Consider the following 14,843-nt stretch of genomic DNA (forward strand, 5'->3'; position numbering starts at 1 on the left):
CTGGATGGGAGAGTGGGAATGGCGATGGAGACAGCCACGTGCAGAGGAAGGACAGACAGGATCCAAGGATGGGTGATGGCAACAGTGGAGATGGCAGGAGGGACCCAGGAGCACCCCAACCCCCGCCACCCCCTTACACTCCACGTCGAGGGTGACGAAGACCTCAGCGAAGCCGGCGGGGCTGCTGGCATTGCAGATGTACTGGCCCGAGTCCTGCTGCGCGGCGCGGGGGATGACCAAGGTGCCGTTCACCACCCGGTGCTGCCAGGGCAGGGGTGCCCGCAGCTTCGACCACTCGATCCGGGGTGCCGGTTCACCTACGGGCAACACAGGTGCCCATCACCGTGGCATCAGGGCGCCGCGGCTGTAGAACCCTCCTCCGCCACCATCCTCCATCCTCCCCGTACCTCTGGCCATGCAGTGCAGCGTGGCCGTGTCCCCGGCCACCACGGTGACGGCAGGCGGCGCGGTGACCTCAGGGGCACCGGGGTGCCGCTGGGCCGTCTCCACGTTGACGTCCACCCGGGCTTGCGCCGAACCCAAGGCGCTGTGTGCTGTGCAGACGTAGGTCCCGGTGTGCTCCGGCTTGGCTGGTGAGAGCTGGTGGAGAGGGGACAGGGTGGGTGGTGAGCCCTGGGCACCAACCGGCGCCCTGCGGCACCCCAGGGTGCCCCGCTGACCTGCAGGATGGCCTGGCTGTCCATGTGCAGCAGCGTTTGGTGCTCCACCTTCTGCCGGGAGCCCAACCGGCTCCAGCGCACCAGCGGCCGCGGTTCGCCCCGGCCAAGGCACTCCAGGCTGAGGGATTTGCCTTCCTTCACCGTCACGGGGCCTGGTGGCATCACTGACACCGTGGGGGCACCTGGAGAAGGGGGAGGACATCAGCGTGGGGATGGGGACACCACCACTAAAAACGCTGGCATGGTGATGGGGACACCATCACCCTGGGGGCATCTGGAGCAGGGGGAGGACATCAGCGTGGGGATAGGGACACCACTACTCCAGGAGCACCTGAAGCATGGAGAGGACATGGGGATGAGGACACCACCACCCCAGGGGCATCTGGAGCACATGGGAGACACCAACATAGGGATGGTGATGGGGACACCACCACGCCGGAGGCATCTGGAGCACATGGGGACAGGGACAGAGCCACTCCGGCCACCTCGCACCTTGCACCAGGAGGTTGACGACGCTGCTGGCGACACCGAAGCGGTTGGAGGCCACGCAGTGGTAGGCACCCTGGTTGCCCACGTGGGCGCCGGTGATGGAGATGACCGAACCATTGGTGCTGATCTTCACGTTGTCTGGGCAAGAAGGAGCCGTCAACACCAGGGCCACCCTGGGGACCGCACTGGGACCACCCTGGGGACCACCATACCTTGGAGATGTTGGCCAGGTCCCATCCGCCAAGTGACATTGATGGGCCGGGCACCGTCATGGACGCGGCACTTGAAGGTGGCATCCTCGCCCGGTGCCACCGCCATGCTGTGCGGGTCGATGGAGATGATGGGGCTCTGCAGACCTGAAGGGACAAAGGGACAGAGAAGCCACCAGTCACCCATGTCCCCCATCTCCCCCCCCGGCGTCCTCTATCGCCCTGTAGCCGCACTCACGGTAGCTGGAGCTGTCACGGGAGCTGACGGTGACAGCGATGGTGGCCTCACGGGAGACACTGCCTGTGTCTGCCCGGCACACGTACTCCCCTGAATCAGCCACCGAGAGCTGCGACAGCCGCAGGCGGGACCCCGAAACCTGGGGACACAATGGCAGGGTGTGGTGGCATCACCAAGCCACCCATGGCCACTATCCCTCACCCCGCTGGTGTCCCCACCTACCTGATGCTTGGCCGGGAGGGACCCACCACGCTTGTACCAGGTGATGGTGGCCTGTCCCTGGCTGGCCACCACACAGTCCAGGTCCAGGGTCTGTCCCTCGGTGACAGAGGATGCCGAGGACTCGATGCGGATGGGCGGCGTGACGCCGGTGGCTGCGTGGGCAGTGAAGGGTAAATGTCCCCACAGGTCCCTGTCACCCACCAGGACCCACCCCGCAAAGGGTGGCACTCACAGTGGGATGGGTTGGCTCCATCATCGATGGTGACGACAAGGGACGTCTCCTGCGTGACGCCGCTCGATGTCACCCGGCACACGTACTCCCCTGAATCGGCTGCTGTCACCTGGGGGATGCGCAGGCGGGTGCCCGACACCTTGGAGGGGACAATTTGGGGATAAGTCAGCACCAGAGAGCAGGAGACGGGACAAATTTAGAGTGACCCTGCTCTGCACCCTACCTGGTGGCCGGCGGGCAGGGAGCCACCGCGTTTGTACCATGTCACGGTGGAGGGGCCGGATCCCGCCACCACGCAGTTGAGGTCCAGGATCTGTCCCTCAGCGATGGCCGAGGACAAGGACTCGATGCGGAGGGGCTGGGAGACGCCAGAGGCTGGGGGAGGACAGGGAAAAGGGACATTTGTCACGAAGGTGGCACCCATCTGTCCCCAAGCGCTGCCCTCTTGCTTGCACTCACGGTAATAGGTGCCAGCTCCACCAGGCACGGTGACAATGACAGATGCTTCCTGTGTGACAGTCCCCACGGTCACCCGGCACACGTACTCCCCCGAATCAGCCACCGACACCTGGACAAGGCGCAGGCGGGTCCCTGACACCTGGGGAGGTGACAAGTTGGGGACACATCAGTCTGATGTGGAGCTGTACCCTGCAGGGTGATGCCACCTCCCCAGCGTCCCACCTGGCTGTTGGGGGGCAGAGCCCCCCCACGCCGGTACCAGGTGACGTGGGGGTGACCCTGTCCTGCCACCATGCAGTTGAGGTCCAGGGTCTGTCCTTCGGTGACGGTGGCGGACGAGGTCTCAATTCTCACTGGTGGCGTGACGCCGACAGCTGGGAGTGGCAATGGGGTCAGTAGGGCGGCCACCATGTCCCCATCGTGTCCCCATGTCACCTCCCACCCATCCCAGTACCGTAAGAGGAGCCAGCGCCGGTCTGGATGGTGACAATGAGGGACGTCTCGTGTGTGACGCCGCCTGATGTCACCCGGCACACGTACTCCCCTGAATCAGCCGCTGTCACCTGGGGGATGCGCAGGCGGGTGCCCGATACCTGGGGGAGTGACACACGTGAGAAAGAGGACACAAAGCGCTCAAAACCCCAAAAAATCCCTTTTTCACCCCAAAATGCTTATCTGGTGTCCCCTACCTGGTGTTTGGCTGGGAGGGACCCGCCACGCTTGTACCAGGTGATGGTGGCCTGACCCTGCCTGGCCACGATGCAGTTGAGGTCCAGGGTCTGGCCCTCGGCCACGGAGGAGGACGAGGACTCGATGCGCACCGGGGGGGTGACACCAACAGCTGGGGACAGAGATGGGAGGGTCACCCCAAGGACCGTGGCATGGTCCCCCAGTCCCCTGTCACTTCCTGGTCCCCACTCACGGTAGGCGCTGGCACTGCTGGGCTGGATCGTCACCACGATGGAGATTTCCTTGGTGGTGGCCCCACTGGTCACCCGGCACACGTACTCGCCCGAGTCAGCCGCTGTCACCTGCAGCAGCCGCAGCCGGGAGCCGGACACCTGAGGGAAGGGGACACAGGGGTCACTGGGGCCACTTGAGCTTGCACAAGGCCATCAGCAGTTGTACAGGGCCATCTGGGATTGCACAAGGCCATTCGAGCTTGCACAGGGCCACCTGGGCTTGCATGGAGCCACTTGGGCTTTCATGGGGTCACTTGGGCTTGCATAGGCCACCTGGGCTTATATGGGGCCACCTGGGTATGCATGAGGCCAGCTGGACTTGCATGAGGTCACATGGGCTTGCATGGGGCCACCTGGGCTTGCATGGACCACCTGGGCTTGCATTGCACAGAGCCATGGGTTAACCCCAACCGCCTCCCTTGGGGACATCCCCCTCCATGTCCCCTACCTGGTGCTTGGCCGGGAGGGACCCCCCGCGCTTGTACCAGGTGACGGTGGCCTGTGCGGGGCTGGCGATGACGCAGTTGAGGTCCAGGGTCTGGCCCTCGGCCACAGGGGATGACAAGGACGAGGACTCGATGCGCAGGGGGGTCGTGTTGCCTGGAGCTGGGGACCGAGACGGGTTAGAGACTGTGGCCACCACCACATGTGACCTTCCAAGGGACACCAGGAGCTCAGGAAGCCAGGATGGGCACACCCATGGGTGGCTTCCCCAGGGAGCGATTCATCCCAGACATGGGGACACTGCAGGGCAGTGCCACCCACCCATGGGTAACGTCCCCCATCCCCCCTGTCCCCACTCACGGTAGGCGCTGGCACTGCTGGGCTGGATTGTCACCATGACAGCAGTTTCCTTGGTGGTGGCCCCGCTGGTCACCCGGCACACGTACTCGCCCGAGTCGGCCGCTGTCACCTGCAGCAGCCGCAGCCGGGAGCCGGACACCTGCGGGGAGGGGACACAGCGGCCATTTGGGCTTTCATGGGGCTTCTGGGGCTTGTACAGGGCCATTTGGGCTTGCACAGGCCACCTGGGCTTGCATGGGGCAACGTGTGCTTACACAAACCACCTCGGCTTCTGTGGGGTCACCCAAGCTTGCATGGGTCTCCTGGGCTTGCACAGGCCACCTGACCTTGCATGGGGCCACTTGAGCTTACATGGGGCCACCTGACCTTGCATGGGGCCACCTGACCTTGCATGGGCCACCTGACCTTGCATGGGCCACCAGAGCTTGCATGGAGCCACTTAAGCTTGCATGGGGCCACCTGACCTTGCATGGGCCACCAGAGCTTGCATGGGGCCACTTGAGCTTGCATGGGGCCACCTGGTCTTACATGGGCTACTCAGGCTTGCACAGGGCCGTGGGTCAATCCCAACCACCCTCCTTGGGGACATCCCCCTCCATGTCCCCTACCTGGTGCTTGGCCGGGAGGGACCCCCCGCGCTTGTACCAGGTGACGGTGGCCTGTGCGGGGCTGGCGATGACGCAGTTGAGGTCCAGGGTCTGGCCCTCGGCCACGGCGGAGGACGGTGACTCGATGTGCAGAGGGGTCGTGCTGCCGGGCGCTGGGGACCGAGACAAGAGGATGACCCCAGTGACAGCGGCAGAGCGCTGCCAGCACGGGCATGTGAGAGCTGGCTCAGTGCCGTGGCACATGGGGAGCCCCCGCTGTGGCACTATCACCCCCCTGTCCCCACTCACGGTAGGCGCTGGCACTGCTGGGCTGGATTGTCACCATGACAGCAGTTTCCTTGGTGGTGGCCCCGCTGGTCACCCGGCACACGTACTCGCCCGAGTCGGCCGCTGTCACCTGCAGTAGCCGCAGCCGGGAGCCAGACACCTGCGGGGAGGGGACACGGGGGCCATTTGGGCTTCCACGGGGCTGCTGGGGCTCGCATGGGACCATCTGGGCTTGTATGGGGGCCACTGGGCTTGCTCAGACTTGCACAAGCGCCATCTGGGCTTGCATAGAGCCACTTGGGCTTGCAAAAGTGCCAGTTGGGCCTGCATGGGCCACCTGGGCTGACATGGGGCCACCCAAGCTTACATGGGGCTGTGAATCAACCCCAACCACCCCCCTTGGGGACATCCCCCTCCGTTGTCCCCTACCTGGTGCTTGGCCGGGAGGGCGCCCCCACGCTTGTACCAGGTGACGGTGGCCTGTCCCTGCCCGGCCACCACGCAGTTGAGGTCCAGGCTTTGTCCCTCAGCCACCGTGGATGAGGATGCCTCAATCCGGACGGGGACACCTGAAGCTGGTGGCCCTGGGGGTGGAGGACAGAGCTGTGACAACCCGTCTGGGACCAGCATGTCCCCCCCAGTGCCACCGAGCCCGGTCTCACCGTAGGATGAACCGGATCCGGCCACGACGGTGACAATGACAGACGCCTCCCGGACAGTGGTCCCCAAGCTCGCCCGGCACACGTACTCCCCTGAATCAGCTGCCGTGACATGGGGGACACGGAGCCTGGACCCTGAAACCTGGGGTTGGGGACACGCATCAGTGTCACATCGCAGGGGACAGGGCAGGATTCGGGGCGCTGCCCGTGCTGCCTGCGCCCTACCTGGTGGCCGGCGGGCAGGGAGCTGCCACGCTTGTACCACGTCACGGTGGCAGGGCCGGATCCTGCCACCACGCAGTCGAGGTCCAGGGTCTGTCCCTCGGTGAAAGACGGGGACGAGGACTCGATGCGGACAGGTGGTGCCGTCCCTGCAGGGAGGAAAAGGGGGGACACGGGTGGGTTGCAGCCCCCCTGAAAGTGTCCCCAAACCCTGCTGGCGTCCCCCACACGCCTCACCTGGCACCACCGCCACCTCGATGGCGGCACGGGCCGTGCCGGCGGCGCTGGTGCCCACGCAGAGGTAGATGCCACCGTCGGCCACCGTCACGGCAGGGATGACCAGTGTGGCGATGTCGGCGTGTTCCGCGCGGGACTGCGGCATGAGGGTGGGTGTGAGCAGCACCCGCGGTGCACCCACACCCCCCTGGGAGCACCCAAGGGTGCCAGCACCCGGCTCACCTGCGGCGGTAAGGTTCCCCCCTGCTTCTCCCAGGTGATGGTGGCGGTGGGTGACCCCGAGACCCGGCAGTAGAGCCTCACCGTGGAGCCCTCCTGCACCTCCGTCCGCTCCGGGCTCACCTGCACCCGGGGTGTGCCAGCCGCTGCGGGAAGTGGGGGGTCAGGGTGGCACTGGGGGGGTGATGGGGCATGGTGGGGACAATGGGGACGATGTGGGTGACATGAGTGAGGCAGGTGATGGAGATGATGGGGATGGATGATGGGGAATGATGGGGACAATGAGGATGATGGGGGTGAGATGAGTGAGGCAGGTGATGAGGATGATGGGGATGGATGATGGGGATGGATGATGGGGACAATGGGGATGACGGGGGTGACATGAGTGAGGCAGGTGATGAGGGTGATGGGGATGGATGATGGGGAACGATGGGGACAATGTGGGTGATGGGGACAATGGGGGATGAAGGGGATGATGGAGGTGGTGGTGACAGAGATGATGAGGATGATGGGGACAGTGGGGGTCATGGGGATGACAGGGATGATGGGGTGACAGAGATGTTGAGGGTGGTGGAGATGATGGGGGTGACAGTGATGATGGGGGTGACAGGGATGATGGGGGTGACAGTGATGATGGGGGTGACAGGGATGATGGAGCTGACAGGGATGATGCCAACAATGGGGCTGGTGGGGACAATGGGGCTGATGGAGATGGAGGATGGGGATGATGGGGGGTGACAGCAATGATGCATGTGATGAGGAGGATGGGGACAATATGGATGGGGATGATGGGGACAAGGGGGGTGACCGGGATGCTGGGGACGACGCTCACCTTGCACGTGGAGGAAGGCCCGAGCCGTGTGCTGCCCGGCGCTGCTGCGCGCCCGACACGCGTAGTGCCCCTCGTCGGCGGGCTCAACGGCGCCGAAACGCAGCGTCCCCGCCTGCACCACCGCCCGCGGCGGCAGCGTGCCTGCGGGGACACGGCCCGCTGTCACCCCCGCTCGCCGTGTCCCCAAGCTGGTGCACCCCCCCTCATCCCCAGCAGGCACCTACCGAGCCACTCGAGGGTGGGTGGGGGGTTGCCGGTGACCACGCAGCGAAACTCAGCCGGCTGCCCCGGTGCCACGCTCAGCTGCGCCGGCTCCACGGCGGCGGTGGGGGCGGCGGCGGTGCCGGCTGTGGTAAGACCCGGGGGGGGTGCTCAGGGCTCACCGGGGCCCCCCCCATGGCGCTGGGCCCAGGCGGTGGGGACGGTGAGAAGCAGGGGGGGGGGGGGGGGGGGCGGCGTGGCACAGCTGGCAGTGGGGTGCGCGGTGGAGCCCCGGCATGCAGCGGGTTGGGGGAGCGTGTAGACCCCCCCTCGGCCTCCCCCTGCGGTGACTTACCTGGTCTGTGCCCCTCCATAAACTCAACGGGTCCGTAAAACATCTGCGTCTTCGAGGGGGCTGCAAGAAGGCGCCAGTCTCAGGGGACCGTGCCCGTCACCCCGGCGTCTGGGCACTGAGTGTGCCCGTCACCCCCCCCCCAGCATCTGGGCGCCCCGCGGGCTCACCCTGGACGTAGAGCGTGGCGGTGCCCTCGTCCATGTCCAGCATGTTGGAGCCGGTGCAGACGTAGACGCCGGCGTCCTCGGGCCGCACGCTGCGCAGGGTGAGGATGCCGTTGAAATCCACGGCGCCGGCCGGCAGCGTCCCGTGGTTCTGCCGCGTCCACACCAGGGTGTAGGCGGGCGACTGGGGGGGAGAGAGGGAGAGGCCTGAGGCCATGGGGATGGGCAACAAGGAGTCGCGGGGGGGGCTGTTGGGGATGGAGGGGGCTGCACAGGGGGTACCCGCAGGGGAGAGGTGGGCACCCAAGGGTGTTCACAGAACCACAGAATCATTCAGGTTGGAAAAGCCCCTCGGGATCATCGAGTCCAACCCTCAGCCCGACTCTACAAAGTTCTCCCCTACACCACATCCCCCAACAGCTCATCCAAACGACCCTTAAACGCACCCAGGGATGGGGACTCCACCCCCTCCCTGGGCAGCCTATTCCACTCTCTGACCACTCTCTGTGAAACATTTTTCCCTCATGTCCAGTCTGAACCTCCCCTGTTGCAGTTTAAAGCCGTTCCCTCTTGTTCTGTCACTAATCCCCTGGGAGAAGAGACCAGCACCAACCTCTCTACAATGTCCTTTCAGGGAGCTGCAGAGAGTGATGAGGTCTCCCCTCAGCCTTCTCCTCCTCACACTGAACAGTCCCAGCTCCTTCAATCTCTCCTCACAGGATTTATTCTCCAGGCCCTTCCCCAGCCTCGTTGCCCTCCTCTGCCCTCGCTCCAGCCCCTCGAGATCTCTCTCGTATTGAGGTGCCCAAAACTGGACACAACACTCCAGGTGTGGCCTCACCAGTGCAGAGCACAGGGGGACTGTCACCTCCCTGCTTCTGCTGGTCACACTATTTCTAATCCAAGCCAGGATGCCGTTGGCTTTCTTGGCCACCTGGGCACACTGCTGGCTCATGTTCAGCTGTTTGTCAGTGAGAACCCCCAGATCCTTCTCTCCCAGACAGCTCCAGCCACACCTCCCCAAGCCTGTAGCCATGCAGGGGGTTGTTGTGGCCCAAGTGCAGGACCTGGCACTTGGCCCTGTTGAAGCCCATCCCGTTGACGTTGGCCACCGATCCAATCTAGCCAAGTCTCTCTGTAGAGCCTCCCTGTCCTCGTGCAGACCGACACTCCCGCTTCACTTGGTGTCACCTGCGAACTCACTGGTGACACACTCTGTGTCCTTATCGAGATCATCCATAAAGATGTTGAACAGAAATGGTCCCAGCACCGAGCCCTGAGGAACACCACTTGTGACCGGCCACCAGCTGGATTGAGCTCCACTGGCCACCACTCTCTGGGACCGATGTGTTGATGTGTCCCATAGAGTCACATGGGCACCCAAGGGTGTTCGGGGGGTCCATAGGGCTGCATGGGCACCCAAGAGCGTCTCTGTGCCCTGCATGGCCCCGTGGGCACCCAGAGGTGTCCCTCTACTCTGTGGGACCAGCTGGGCACCCAGGGGTGTCCACATGTCTTGCAGGGCCTTAGGGGCACCCAGGGGTGCCTGCATGTCCTGCACAGCCAGGTGGGCACCCAGGGGTGTCCTTCTGCCCTGCAGGACCCCACAGGCACCCAAGGGTGCTCATGTGCCCTGTGTGACCAGGCAAGCACCCAGGGGTGTCCCTATGCAGCCTGCATGTCCCTGTGGGCACCCAAGGGTATCCCCGTGCCCCGCACGTCCCCATGGGCACCCAAGGGTGCCCACATGCGCCCCGCCATGCCACACCCCCCTTGGCTCACCTTGCTCTTGGCGGTGCAGACGAAGGTGACGTCAGCCCCGGGCTTCACCCGCTGCACCCGCTTCTCCTCCACGGTGACGGTGATGGGTTTGCCTGGAGTCTCTGTGCCAAGACGGGAAAGCTGAGCCCCCCCCTGCTCCTCCCCTTCATCCCCGTGCGTCCCGTCCCCCCCCTCGGTGACAACGACCTACCGGTGACAATGACCTCGGCGCGGCTGGCGTTGCTGTGGCGCAGGTTGCGGCAGGAGCAGACGTAGACGCCGGCTTCAGAGGGCTGGATGCTGGCGAAGTGCAGCTCCTCGCCTAGAGGGGGGGACACATGGGTGATACCCCGCGTCCCCTCCACCTTGGGGACACCCCGGTGTGTCCCCCAAAGCCAACTCAATACCTTGTCGCCGGCTCTGGGCGCCCTCAGGGAGGGGTCGCCCATCTTCTCGCGCCCAGTGGTAATAGAAGGGGGGGTCGCCGCTGGCCTGGCACCGCAGGGTGACGGCGCTGCCCTGCGCCACCGTGGTGCGCGGCGGGTGGACACGGACAGCCAGGGGGTGCGGGGACCCCCCTGGGACACACGCCTGGCCGCGCGCTGTGGGGTCCCCCACGTAGCCAGGTGCACAGCTGTGGGGGAAAAGGGGGTGAGTGTACAGGGGGGGGCACGGGGGGTATAATGGGGGGCATATATTGGGGTGAGCCCACTGGGGTGAGTATGTCGGGGTGAGGATATTGGGGGGGTATTTTGGGGTGACCATAGTGGGGTGAGGATATTGAGGGGGGGTATTTTGGGGTGACCATATTGGGGTGCATGTAGCAGGGTGAGCCAGCAGGGTGGGTATATTGGGGTGAGCATATTGGGGTAGGTATACTGGGGTGAGCATATTGGGGGGGTATTTTGGGGTGAGCATATTGGGGGGGTATTTTGGGGTGACCATATTGGGGTGAGGATATTGAGGGGGTATTTTGGGGTGACCATATTGGGGTGAGGATATTGGGGGGGGTATTTTGGGGTGACCATATTGGGGTGCATGTAGCAGGGTGAGCCAGCAGGGTGGGTATATTGGGGTGAGCATATTGGGGTGCATATAGGGGGGTGAGCCTGCTGAGGTGGGTATATTGGGGTGAGCACATCGGGGTGGGTATATTGGGGTACATATAGCGGGGTGAGCCCTTTAGGATGCATATATCGAGGTGAGTACTAGGGGTGGGAATATTGGGGTGAGTATATTGGGGTGCATATAGTGGGTGTGAGTCCTTTAGGACGCATATATCGGGGTGAGTACATAAGGGTGGGAATATTGGGGTGAGTACATCAGGGTGGGTATAGCAGGAGAACATCGGGGTGAGTCTATGGGGGTGAGTATATCGGGGTGAGCCCATCAGTGTGGTTATATTGGGGTGAGCACTTTGGGGTGGGTATATCGGGGTGGTGAGCACATCAGGGTGGGTATATTGGGGTTGGTATATCGGGGTGAGCCCATCAGGGAAGGTATATGGGGGTGAGGCCATTGGGGTGAGCACATCAGGGTGGGTATATTGGGGGGACCACATCTGGGTGACTATATCAGGGTGGGCATAAGGGTGAGCCCATCGGGGTGAGTATGTTGGGGTGAGCCCATCGGGGTGGGTATAGGGGGGTGGGTATATTGGGGTGAGCTCATGGGGGTGAGCACTTTGGGGTGGGTATATTGGGGTGAGCACATCCGGGTGACTATATCAGGGTGGGTATATGGGGGTGAGCACATCAGGGTGGGTATATCAGGGTGAGCATTTTGGGGTGAGCCCATCGGGGTGAGCACTTTAGGTGGGTATATTGGGGTGAGCCCATCGGGGTGGGTATACTGGGGTGAGCCCATGGGGGTGAGCACGTCAGGGTGGGTATATCAGGGTGAGTATTTCGGGGTGAGCCCATCAGGGTGGGGTTTTGGGGTGAGCCCATCGGGATGAGCACTTCGGGGTGGGTATATTGGGGTGAGCCCATCGGGATGAGCACTTCGGGGTGGGTATATTGGGGTGAGCACATCCAGGTGACTATATCAGGGTGGGTATATGGGGGTGAGCACTTTAGGGTGGGTATATTGGGGTGAGCCCATCGGGGTGGGTATATTGGGGTGAGCCCATGGGGGTGAGCACTTTGGGGTGGGTATGTTGGGGGGGACCACATCAGGGTGGGTATATCAGGGTGAGCATTTTGGGGTGAGCCCATCAGGGTGGGGTTTTGGGGTGAGCCCATCGGGGTGAGCACTTCGGGGTGGGTATATTGGGGTGAGCCCATGGGGGTGAGCACTTTGGGGTGGGTATAAGGGTGAGCCCATTGGGGTGGGTATGTTGGGGGGGACCACATCAGGGTGGGTATATCAGGGTGAGCATTTCGGGGTGAGCCCATCGGGGTGGGGTTTGGGGGGCACCGGCCACCCCGCCGCGGCTCTCACCGCTCGCAGTACTGCCCGGCGTAGCCCGGCTCGCAGGCGGTGCAGCGGTACCCGCCGCCTCCCAAACTCTCGCAGGTCCTGGAGAACCTGTGGGGACAGGGTGAGATGGGGGTGTGTCCCCTCCCCAGCACCCCCTCGCTCCGGCTCCGGCACTCACTGGTTTTCGGGGTACGGGAGGGGACAGGCGCAGGGCTGGCAGTCCTCAGGGGTGCCGGCGGTGGCATCCCCGTAGAAACCGGGGGCACATTGGTCACAGAAATCCCCTGCCGTGTTGTGCAAGCATCCCTGGGGGGGACACACACAAACTGGGGGGGTCACAGCTGGGATGAGACCCCAGCCCCCCCCAAAAAACCTGCTTAACATCAAGACTTACGGAGCAGACGCCGCTCTCGGGGTGGCAGCTCTCCGAGTGCCCGTTGCACTCACAGAGCTCGCAGTGCCCCAGGTACAGCCCCCCCCCAGTGCGGGTGTAACCGGGGGCACAGTCCTGCCAAGGGGGGAAGAAAAAGGGAGGTTCAGTGTTGTGACACCCCCTCTGCAACTATCTGTGGGAAGGGGGGGTGATGACAGGGATGCTGAGGAGGGATGCGGGGGGCTCACCTGGCAGGACAGCCCGTGGTACCCGGGGGGGCAGCGACACTCCTCCACCTCAGCGGCCGGGGGGAGGCCGGGCTGGGGGGGCACGGCCGTTTCCATGGCAACGTCTGCGATGCTGGATGCAGCCGTGCTGGTGGAGTAGGTGGCTCGGATGAGGATCTCATCCAGGTCGGCCAAAGCCATCAGGAGATGCTCCCGCGTCGCTGGTTGCCCGTCTGGCCGCTGCCAGTATTGCTGTGGGCAGAGGGGGGTGTCAAGGAGGGGGGGGGGGGGGACACACACCAACTTGGCATGCCGTCGGGATGGGGGACATCAGGGACAAAGGCCACCCGCCCCCTCCTACCTCCCGAAAAATGATCTCGAAAGTCTGGGGGGTCCGTGGGGGCAGGTCGGGCTGGTACGCCACCAGCGTGATGTCATTGCCCTGTGGATAGAGGGGGGTCAGAGGGGGTCCTGGTGTCACTCTGTCCCTCCCCCCCCCCAGGCACCCCCATACCGTGATCTGGATGTCGGCGTCAGGCAGGGGGGCTCCCTGCCCCCCTGGGGTGTAGGTCAGGGTGTAGCGGAGGCGCCCACCATAGGAGCCCACCTGTGTGGGGAGATGGGGTGGGGTGGGGAAGGGAAAGGGAAGAAGAAGGGGATGGGATAGGGATGAGATGGGGGTGGGACAGGGATGGGGACAAGGGTGGGGACAGGGATGGGGAATGGGGATGAGGAAGGGAAGAGAAAGGGGATGAGGATGGAATGAGGATGAGGAAAGTGAAAGGGAAGAGGAAGAGGACGGGACGGGGTAGGGATAGGGACAGGGATAGGGATGGGGATGGGGATGGGGATGGGGATGGGGATGGGGATAGGGATGGGATAGGGTTTGGGATGGGGATGGGGATGGGATAGGGATGGGGATAGGGATGGGGATAGGGATAGGGATGGGGATGGGGATGGGATAGGGATAGGGATAGGGATGGGGATAGGGATAGGGTTTGGGATGGGGAAGGGAGAAGGAAGGGGATGGGGATGGGGATAAGCAAGTGGAAGGGAAGAGGAAGGGAAAGGGATGAGGAAAGGGATGGGAATAGGATAGGAATGGAGATGGGGAAGGGGAAGAATAGGAAAAAGGAAAAAGGAAAAAGGAAAAAGGAAAAAGGAAAAAAGAAAAAGGAAAAAGGAGAAAGGAGAAAGGAGAAAGGAGAAATAAAAAAGGAGAAAAGGGAAAAGGAAAAAGGAAAATGGAAAAAGGAAAAAGGAGAAAGGAGAAAGGAAAAAGGAAAAAGGAGAGAGGAAAAAGGAGAAAGGAGAAAGGAAGAAGGAAAAAGGAAAAAGGAGAAAGGAGAAAGCAAAAAGGAGAAGCCAGGAGATGGGGGAGGCTGTGCCCACCTCCCCCTCCACAGAGCCACGGGACGAGCACCCAGGGGTGCCCATGGGGAGTGGGTGCAGCCGCTGCCAGGCTGGGTGCTCCCACAGGCACCCCTGTCCCCCGGGGAGGGAGGCACCCCCTTACCTTGTCCCCCTGGTAGGGCGGCGGCAGCTGCCAGTAGTAGGAGTCGGGGGGCAGCTCCCCAAAACGGTCGTAGGTCAAGCGGGGTTGGGGGGTGCCCGGCTCCACCCGGAAGCCGGTGCCCACCCGGGTGCTGCGCTGCCGGTTCACCAAGGCGAATCCCTGGGGATTCCCGGGAGCGAAGGGTGTCCGGACCTACAGGGTGGGGATAAGGGTGAGCGGGGTCGGGGACATCTGGAGACACCCTGGGGACATCGTCGGGGACACTCACGGTGCCGCGGGCGTAGGCGGTGCTGGCGCAGTGCTGGACGATGCCCATGCAGAAGCAGGGCAGGCAGCCGGCCGGCTCGCTGGCGCTCAGGTGGAAATGGTGGGGACGACAAGTGGCACAGTGGGGACCCTCCACGTTGGCCTTGGAGGGGGGGACGGGGACACAGGGTGGGTGTCATTGCCTTGTCGTCCCCTCCCAGGGCTTGGGGACATGCTGAG

At 63.6% G+C, this 14,843-nt stretch overlaps 1 protein-coding gene across 1 annotated transcript in view; it reads right to left on the reverse strand.

Moving 5' to 3' along the window:
- Positions 1–14,843, reverse strand: part of HSPG2 (heparan sulfate proteoglycan 2) — a 39,015-nt gene that overhangs the window by 12,472 nt on the left and 11,700 nt on the right. The window contains 38 exon segments of the mRNA XM_074848200.1: positions 138–317; positions 408–600; positions 681–862; positions 1,173–1,307; positions 1,382–1,525; positions 1,617–1,755; positions 1,839–1,990; positions 2,071–2,209; positions 2,294–2,445; positions 2,530–2,668; positions 2,752–2,903; positions 2,984–3,122; positions 3,219–3,370; positions 3,452–3,590; positions 3,940–4,097; positions 4,296–4,434; positions 4,904–5,055; positions 5,192–5,330; positions 5,600–5,754; positions 5,833–5,971; positions 6,055–6,200; positions 6,289–6,424; positions 6,511–6,653; positions 7,340–7,480; positions 7,564–7,686; positions 7,896–7,955; positions 8,063–8,243; positions 9,842–9,942; positions 10,032–10,142; positions 10,228–10,454; positions 12,263–12,349; positions 12,420–12,547; positions 12,636–12,749; positions 12,863–13,093; positions 13,203–13,283; positions 13,356–13,448; positions 14,358–14,549; positions 14,626–14,766. Coding sequence (XP_074704301.1) covers positions 138–317; positions 408–600; positions 681–862; positions 1,173–1,307; positions 1,382–1,525; positions 1,617–1,755; positions 1,839–1,990; positions 2,071–2,209; positions 2,294–2,445; positions 2,530–2,668; positions 2,752–2,903; positions 2,984–3,122; positions 3,219–3,370; positions 3,452–3,590; positions 3,940–4,097; positions 4,296–4,434; positions 4,904–5,055; positions 5,192–5,330; positions 5,600–5,754; positions 5,833–5,971; positions 6,055–6,200; positions 6,289–6,424; positions 6,511–6,653; positions 7,340–7,480; positions 7,564–7,686; positions 7,896–7,955; positions 8,063–8,243; positions 9,842–9,942; positions 10,032–10,142; positions 10,228–10,454; positions 12,263–12,349; positions 12,420–12,547; positions 12,636–12,749; positions 12,863–13,093; positions 13,203–13,283; positions 13,356–13,448; positions 14,358–14,549; positions 14,626–14,766 — 5,455 coding nt within the window.

The sequence above is a fragment of the Strix aluco genome, chromosome 22 (genome assembly GCF_031877795.1).
Source record: "Strix aluco isolate bStrAlu1 chromosome 22, bStrAlu1.hap1, whole genome shotgun sequence".
Lineage (NCBI taxonomy): Eukaryota > Metazoa > Chordata > Aves > Strigiformes > Strigidae > Strix > Strix aluco.